This window comes from Sander lucioperca, chromosome 7 (assembly GCF_008315115.2).
Source record: "Sander lucioperca isolate FBNREF2018 chromosome 7, SLUC_FBN_1.2, whole genome shotgun sequence".
Classification (NCBI taxonomy): domain Eukaryota; kingdom Metazoa; phylum Chordata; class Actinopteri; order Perciformes; family Percidae; genus Sander; species Sander lucioperca.
Window position 1 is genome coordinate 8,099,264 of NC_050179.1, and position 9,293 is coordinate 8,108,556.

Here is a 9,293-nt window from a genome sequence, read left to right on the forward strand (position 1 = left end):
TAAAAAAATTCCATAAGGGTCACAGTATGTAGACTTAATTTTCTTTTCAGCGTTGAAGAAAAATTTAGTGTTCAACTTCCACGGTACGTCTTGTTGACTTTCTGTGAGTTTGTCATTAATAATTTAATTAATGGATGTTTCACCTTGGTTTAGTTTGGATGCCTCATGTTGAAAGATGATTACAATGTCTGTTAATCATACAGATGCCAGACAATGTATTTTTGTTTGAATTTGATGTTAAAGTGCCCATGTGTCAAACTCAGTGTTTTTGAATTCACGTTTTTTTTCCTGTAATATTACCTAGTTTTCTTTACACACACACACACACATACACACACACACACACACACACACACACACACACACACACACACACACACACACACACACACACACACACACACACACACACACACACACACATCCATCCATCACCACACCGTGATACGCATAACACTTTCTATGGTTGCAAATGTGGGAGCCCCTGAAGAAGAGATCACTTGGACACAACACACGGCCTGTGGGTCTCTGCACATTTTGTAGACACACGCGCACTCTTGCTTTTTTTTTTTATTTTAGTTTTTTGCTGATTGTTCTTTTAAGTGACTTCCAGTATCATGTTTCAGTCGTACACGATGCATAGCACATTAATACTACTAAATCCATCACAAATAGTGTTGGTTTACAAATACATTCCATTTTTTCAACACAAAGTTTACATTTAGTTTTTGCCGGGGTGGTATTTTGTCTGTTGTACTACACGTTGAGACAACCCTGGTAAAATAACAACCACTTCACTCCCAAAGAAGGGTTCCCTAAAACTGCGTACCTGGTGGCGCTAAAAAGTTGTCAACTCAGGGGCTTTTTTTGTGTGTGAAACTAGACACTCACACAGGATTACGACACAAAAATGCACAATTATTCACCATTTGACCTTTTCAGTTTGGATTTTTTTTCTTTTCTCGAAATACATAAATATTCCAAAAAAAAAAAATATATATAAAGAGGTACCAAATTTGAAACTGAAAGTGCTCGAGGAAAGTGTTGTGGTTTTGTAAGGAAACATTAAGCACAATTGTGGGAGCTAATCACTTTTGCAGAATGTTGTGTGTGTGTGTGATTATAATCCCCAAATTTTCAAGGTACCACTGATTTCACTTTTTAATATGGGCATGTGCTTTTTACAGTGTGTTTTTTCTATCCAAATGCAATACAATATTCAAAGTGCCATATATACGTCTAGAAACTGCCTACACATCCTTATCAGGCCTTGGTTTAGAGATTGCTGCAGTTCGCCTTTTTTGTCTATTTATGCCAGTGTAATCGAAAGCTCTTGTCACCTGCTCATGTCCCCCCTTCTACCCCCCCCCCACCACCTTGTGTATTGAGTTATTGGTAAATGTGTGTTGTGATGTACTCAATTTGAACAGTTGGTTAAAAAAATTGTAGATAAACAATAAACTTCCCTATACATTTGAAGTTCAAACCTCTTTCTTAGTGAGTGTGAACACGTGTACTGTAACACTTTGCGATACAAACGATGGGTGACCAGATGTGTCAGGGAATTTGTTTCAAAATCAAAGTAAACAAGCTAAAACTCAAGTTAACAAAAATGCCTCGAGTGCCACGTTAAGATCTTGAAATGATAAAAATGTGTCAAACACTGAAATGATTGCAGATCTGCGGTTGGTATGTAGTGTATGGTAAAGTGTTACTGTGAATGAATAAAAAAAGCACAATGTACGGTCCACAGCGGTCCTAACAGGAACTTGACTCACTTCAGGGGCTTCCATCACAAATCCCGTTCAAGCTCTAACAATCACTTTTTTTGTTCTGTTTTCATATTCTGAAGTGCTATTTTTTTTGACAAGTGTGGTAGCTTTGCATCTCTATAGATATTGTCTTGATCCAAAAGAAAAGAGGAAAAAAACAAAAAATCTTTTCCTGTGTTATTTTCTTGTATGATAATCGGTAGGACTTTGTTCATGTTCCACCAATAATTTAATAGATGTTTTATCTTGTCTTGATGAAAGCCAAAGTGGGTGCATCTTGATGTGATCTGTAATATGCATACAGTAGTTTTTTTTTTTTTTTTTTCTTCTGTTCAGTCAATATAAATTTTTTTGAAACTGGGTGGGATTTGAAAAAGAAAAAAGACATGCACAGGCTTTCCAATTTCTACAACTGGTTGTTCATATGTATTTTGTACCAGTGAAGCTTTTTATATTGGAAATTAAAGAAAAAAAATTATATTGGAAAAAAATTGTCTGGCCTCTCAATGTGGCCTCGCCTTGACCAGGTCTGGAGTTTGGCCTCTTGGTGGTGTCAAGCAATTTTTTTTTTTTGGTTTTTTGTCTCTAAAAGATGCCTGATTTTGATTTTACTCGAATCTCTTCGTGTTTCTCTATTCGTTAATCAGTTTCCTTTTCGGGGGGAGGGGGGGGGGTCCTCTAAATCGTGGTAAGTTTCATGTTAGTATTTGTGCTGTCCACATAGTTTAATGGTCATCAGGATTTCAACAACTTTTGTGGATAATTGTCTTAGTTGAAGAGTTAACTGTTTAGTTTGAGCCTTGCTTTATACCTGTGTAGAGTTTTCAGATTTTTCCCATAGCGGGGTGTGTAGCCGAAAGACTGTGTTCTTTTTTGGTCAATGTTTGTTCATGTGTGGTGTGTTTCTTTGCCTCTGTCTCCAAATTAAACCATTTCCCCTAATATGGACTGTGTGTCTTTGTGTGTTGTGCTTGTCCAGTGTTGTAAAGACATTTTACAAACCACCCCTCCCTCCCCCAGTGTGTCATGTCTCGCTAACTTGTTTCTCTTCGTTGTGCTTCTCTTTGCTTATTTTTGAGCAGTAACCGATGAAGGAAAGCAGGTTTATCTAAATCTTAATGTGAACCTCCAGGAGTCTGATGGGCTGTGGGGGGGGGGGTCATAGGTAATTACTTTAGGTTTCATTTATAAAACGCCATTCTACAGCTAGTTTGGGTTTATTATACATCTGTGAAGCTGCACCCTGTATTTACACAAATAAATGAACATTTCCTGTCAAAGTTGAATTTGCAGTTAATACCTTGAGTTTAGACTCCATAGTAGTTACATGATTAGTTGATCAACAGAACATTAATGCTTTTAGAAAATGATAGTCTGTCATCAGAAATTAATTGGCCATCATTTTGATAATCGATCAATGATTATTACACTAGTTTCAGCTTCTCAAATGTAAGGACTTGAAGATATTCTCTTTCTTCCCTGACATGAAAGAAAATAACTTTTGGTCTTGGATGTTTTTTGGGGAGAAAATGAGTCCTTTGAAGATGTTAACTTTGGCTCTACAAAATTGTGAAGAGAATTTCTTGAACATTTTCTGAAATCTTTATAGACCAAATTATTAATCAATAATGGAAATTATCATTCAGTGCAACCCTGAAAGCAAATGTTTCTAACATTTGTTGGTTCCAGCTTCTCAAATGTGAGGATTTTCTTCTTCCTTATGTGTTATACAATTTTACGTTGGATATAAACTAAGCACAAAAAGTAAGGAAATTTGTGTTTGGTAGATTATTTCTCTGTGGTAACAATGCTTTTTGGCAATTAATCTTATACCGTTGGAAAGCCTGTTTAGTTCCCTTTCAAATGGTGCCCCATTTGTAAGGAACATGCATTTGGGGGATGAGCAGCAGCGCTGAGTATGTGGGTTGCGCCCATGAAAAATTTGCCAAATCTTCTCTGCCAATGCCAAACAGCTTATTCTGTCATTGACTCGTTTGGTGTTTGGTGGATTGGATGATTGAAGTTTGAAGAAACAAGACATATTGGCAATTTAACAATTTATTCATTTCACAAACAGGAGCCTCAGTAGCGTGTGGAAGAACCAGAAACAGTCTTTCCAACGGTATAAGATTTATTGCTAAAAAAGCATTGTTACCACAGAGAAATGGGGGGGGGGGGTCCGGAGGCATACCCCGCTCTGAGAATTTTTGGCTGTGAAAGCCCAAATTTGGTGCCTCTGGCACATTCTAATGCCACTATTCCATCATATACTAATCTGAACTACTGAACTAAACTAATTGCATATTTTAATTTGCCTACCGGATTGTAAATGTGGTGAATTATTGTAAAATAGAATGAGGCTTCTAATGTGTTTTAGCCCACACAGTCTGTAAATAGCTATTTATATTTCAAGCCACACATATTACTGACTGATCAGAACTTTTATTTATTGTATTTAAGAATCATTAGTCCTTATTTATTGTGTGTTATTTATTTATTGACTCTTAAAATGTAAGGTTTATCAAGACATGCCACAATGATGGTTAATGTATGCCTATTGTTACATAAACACACTCATATATCAGGCTACTGCAGGGAGTTCTATGACATGTTTTATTTTAAAAACATGATTGTGGGCATCTGACATTAGTTTGCATAATTAGTCAATGGCAAAAAGCGTTCTAGGAGTGTTTTAAACTGTAAGTTACAGTAAGGCTACATTTTCCTCATGAGATGAGATAGTTCTGTTACTTTAACAACAATCCCTGTTTCGGTGTGTGTTTGCAGTGCGTCTTAGAGATGGCTCTGCGTAAAAAGATGCAAATAAAGATGTAGCGCTTTCAGAGCAACTTGACTATTGTGTAGTATAGTAATATCAGTTTAACGTGTTATAATAAAGATATTTCTATTGGACAAAGGGAGCCTCACCTGTCACCTATATTTCACCCTCTAACCAAGACACAACATGTCCTGCTGCATTGCATCATGGTCTAATAACAGTGGTGTGGGTGGAGAAACATCAGGAGGCATCTCCGCTTGTTTTATTATACAGTTTCCTCTGTTGTTGAACTGTATGCTATTAGACTAAGGAGAATTTGAGATCAATTAATAACTAGAAAAAGCAACATATAGAAAAATAGAAAATTGTCAATTTCTTACCAAAACCACGTAAAATCCTGCTTTTCAACGTTCAAATGTGGAGTCTGGAATTTACAATAAACACATGAACGCAGCACTGATCTCGTTCCTAGACACTGGCGCTACGTCACGGGGCTACTTGAAGTACTTCGGAATTTTAACACGAGGAGCCGTTGCTCCAAAATGTATTATCATGTATTACAAATACAAAAGTGGTGTTTGTTTTTATAAATCTGAGACAAAAGTAATGAAAAATTAAAAGTGAAAGGTTTACTTATGAAACGTGTAACGTTACATGAACCTCAGCCAATAGGCTTCCGATGCGTCGTCTCCTCCCATAACGCCTCTCTCTCGGCAGTATGGCCGCCGTCCTGTAGTCGTTGGTGTGTGTGGATATAAAGATTATAGTTTTACACTTTCAAACAATGTCGGCCGTACTTTTCCTTAAAAAGTCGTTGAGCAAACTGCCACCGAGTGTCGCTCGGCAGGTGGTCGGCTGTTGTTATCACACCGAGAAAGGTGTTTACGGATACCGACCCAAACTGACCGAGAGCAACCACAAGTTAGGCGACCGCATCGCAGCACTGAATCAAGGTCAGTATGGGGTTAATTTACTGTGTGCACAATTTAACATCACCCAAAAAGAAGAGGAGGAGCTGAAGTAACGCTACTGACTAAGATACGTGCATTGATTCTATTTTATAGCGTTATTTTATTCCAGTATTATTTGTGTAAAATATTATTCCATTGGCACTTGTCTCAGTGTTGATGTATAGAGGATGCTTGTTGCAATTAACGTTAGCCGAAGTTGACATTACACCCAGTGGCTGACTATGAAGTGTGTTTCGGAACAGCATTAGCTAACCCTAACCCATGCTGACAGCGGCCTGTTGTCTTGCAGATCATGGTCTTGCCCGTCTGGTGGAGGCATACAGAGCACATGGACACAAGGCTGCTAAAATTAACCCCTTACTACCCCAACAGCCTGTTGCTCACAGCGTCCCGGAGATAAACATGCTGACTGGCACCATCACAGGACCACTCAACACCTCAGGTAACTGTTACATGACAGCTGTGGAGGGAGACCTACAGAAAGCATGCAGAAGTTGGGATAATGACAATCTCTCGTCCTTGTTACCTTGTTTTATTACTTGTATATTGTATATGCAGGGTAAACGTCACTGATAGTGATTCATTGATTGTGGTAGAAGTTTAGATCATTTAATCTAGTTAAGGTAGCAATACAACAATGTAAAAATATTCCCATACAAGTACAATGTATGTATTCAAAATCATACTGATGTGTAGTAAAAGTATGAAAGTATCAGCAAAATAAAGTTTCAAAAGCTGTGCTTTATTATTTGTTTAATATTACTGATGCAATCATGTATAAGTAGCTGGTCAAGGTGGAGCTAATTTTAACTATTTTATAGAAAGTTTGGCAGTTATTACAATATATCATATTTGATCATTTGTATGTAAATACACCTGTCCAATACATGTAGAGGAGTAAAAAGTACAATATTCCCTTAAGTGTAGTGGAGTAGAACTGTAAAGTAGCGTTATATTAAAGCATTCAAGTAATGTACAAGTATGTCAAAATTATACTTAATTACAGTACTTGAGTAAATTTACTTAGTTATATTCCACCACAGTTAATTGTAATGTAGGCCTGTTGCCAAGTGAAAATGTAACTCTGAAAGAACAAATTTACAAAAACCTGGTAAACATTTTTAAAACAGTTTATTCTTCTATCTTTTCTAATGTGAAATTATCTGAGTATTTGGCAAAGTGCTATACAAAGTACTGTGATTTTATTCAGTTGTACATTTTATTGTTTTATAAACCTAAGGATGGAAATGGTTGGAGGATGGTGTTACCTTTCAGCTGAGGTTAAAATAAAATGTTTAAAAGTCAGCTAGTTAATTGCATTCACCAGTTACACCATGTAGAGAATAGTCTTTGATTAGATAAGATTAGAATAAAGACTGTGGTGCTCTCAGTCCTAAGGAGTAAAACATGAAAATCAACAAACATGAAAAACAGCGCTCCCCTCTGTTCACTTGTCGGTGTTATCACGGCTCATTCAATGTGCTTCTGCAGGTCTACGGCACATTGGCAAAGCGGAGGCTTCAGTGGAAGAGGTTCAGGCCTACCTGGAAGAAGCCTACTGTGGCCACCTGTCAGTGGAGACCAGCCAGCTCAGCAGCCTCGACGAGAGGGAGTGGTTTGCTGACCGCTTTGAGGAACTCAGGAAAAATAATTTCTCTACAGAGGAGAGGAGGCAGCTGGCCAAGATCATGCTGGAATCTCAGGTAGGTCCAAGGAGAAAGAGGAGGGCGCAAAATATGTACTGTATTATTTGACAGATCTTATCACGTTTTTTTGGTAATGTCGTGTATTTTTAATAAATCTGTTTCTTTACTTTTTCTTTCACCACCTGTAGGAATTTGACCACTTTTTGGCCACCAAGTTTGCTACTGTGAAACGTTATGGAGGTGAAGGAGCAGAGAGCATGATGGCCTTCTTCTACGAGCTTTTCCACCAGTTGGCCCACAGCGGAGTCACTGACATTGTCATCGGCATGCCCCACAGAGGCCGACTTAACCTCCTGACAGGCCTGCTGAAGTTCCCACCAGAGGTTAATTAGCCTTAGACAGCCACATTTAATGAGACGTGTACTTTAACTAAATTATCTGTGACCTGACAAGATTAGATTGTTTATGTTGCATGACTGTAGTCAGCAGCAGAAGTAAACAGAAAGTCACAGTCAGCTGACAAATTAACAAGGGTAAGATAACATCAACCCACACTGTTCTTCCATCATTTTTCCCTCCAGCTCATGTTCCGTAAAATGCGTGGCCTCAGCGAGTTCCCCGACACCTCGCCTGCCATCGGTGATGTTCTCTCCCACCTCACCTCCTCGGTGGAGCTGGATTTTGGAGCTGGACACCCTCTTCATGTGACCATGCTGCCCAACCCATCTCACCTCGAGGCGATCAACCCCGTGGCTCTTGGCAAAACCAGAGCCAGGCAGCAGCTCAGGCAGGAAGGAGACTATTCACCTGAAGACAACGCCCAGCCGGGGGACCAAGTCGTCTGTCTGCAGGTACACAAAAACTAATACACACATGCAGTCAATAGGTTTAACTTTACAAGAAGAGGAAGAACAACTTAATACCTTGCTTTTATTTAATAGTAATGCAGGAGAGACAGGATTATGACATGTAATACAGGTCCCCAACCAGAATCCAATGGGGGAGGATGTGGTTAAATTATACATTCCCCTATAATCTGAAATGAATTGATAAATCAAAACAAATTGTAATGAAATGTGGTGGGCTATTGTATTCATTTTGGGTTTTGGAGTTTCATAAAACATATATTTGTTGTTATTGTGATTACATCTTTATCACTCATTACTAGAGGGCAAAGCAAATGTATCCAGTTACACTATGTCAGTGATCAGCCCATGTTAAGGAAAAACTCAGGAGCTGCTTAACTTCTGGATACATGAAGGTTCAAGAGAATTAACGTCTTACACATAAGCATTTATTGATGTTGATCGAGGAGAGATTAAGGTAGACAGTACAGTTTAAATACAATGTGTTATTGGCAATGTCGTCCTCAACTCTGAGGTTCTGTGCCTTTTGGCTGATGCATATATCCCTAGCACAAGCTGTCAAGTTTGTGTTATACCAAGAAATTGATGGCGCCAAAACAAAAGATGGTCAACTTTAGCCTAGTTCTGGGATGTATGCCAAACTGTGGCAGGCCCATTTACCCTGTTTCCACCGACCTCCAAAAGGAGACCTTGGAACAAAACATTCCCTTATCATACAGCTGTCTAGACTCTGAGGCTGTAGAGACTCAAACATATTCATACATGAAGAGGTGTAGTTATTAAAGACTGGTGTCGTCCCCTGACCTGTGACCTATGAATAACCTAATGTGTCAAAGCTTTGCCTTTGTCTCATCTTACCATAACATGGTGTATCTGGAAATTCCACCACAGCCCATGCATGCATATAGGCTATATAAATATATATCACTGCATATAAAATATTCTTATTCTTCTTTTAGTACCACTATCTGCAGTAATTAGCCGCCCAAAAGGAGCCATTATTTTTTTCTTTGTTTCTCCAGTCTTTAAATCACCTCCATTTTACTGTCCATCGAAACATTTGACTATTATTTATTTTTTTATTTTTAAATATTACTTTTTGGGCATTTTTAGGCCTTTATTGACAGGACAGCTGAAGAAATGAAAGGGGAGAGAGAGGGGGGAATGACATGCAGCAAAGGGCCGCAGGCTGGAGTCGAACCCCGGGCCCGCTGCGTTGAGGAGCACCGCTCTACCAACTGAGCTATCTGGGTGCCCAC

At 38.6% G+C, this 9,293-nt stretch overlaps 1 protein-coding gene across 2 annotated transcripts in view; it reads left to right on the forward strand.

Annotated features, from left to right (window-relative positions):
* The first annotated feature begins 5,237 nt into the window (after nucleotides 1-5,237).
* Nucleotides 5,238-9,293, forward strand: part of dhtkd1 (dehydrogenase E1 and transketolase domain containing 1) — a 20,455-nt gene continuing 16,399 nt past the window's right edge. For both annotated transcript variants that reach the window (XM_036003018.1, XM_031282591.2), the window contains exons 1-5: nucleotides 5,238-5,504; nucleotides 5,812-5,964; nucleotides 7,014-7,225; nucleotides 7,357-7,551; nucleotides 7,750-8,019. In XM_036003018.1, the coding sequence (XP_035858911.1) occupies nucleotides 5,336-5,504; nucleotides 5,812-5,964; nucleotides 7,014-7,225; nucleotides 7,357-7,551; nucleotides 7,750-8,019 (999 nt within the window). In that variant the 5' untranslated portion in view covers nucleotides 5,238-5,335. The remainder of the gene's footprint in view (nucleotides 5,505-5,811; nucleotides 5,965-7,013; nucleotides 7,226-7,356; nucleotides 7,552-7,749; nucleotides 8,020-9,293) is intronic.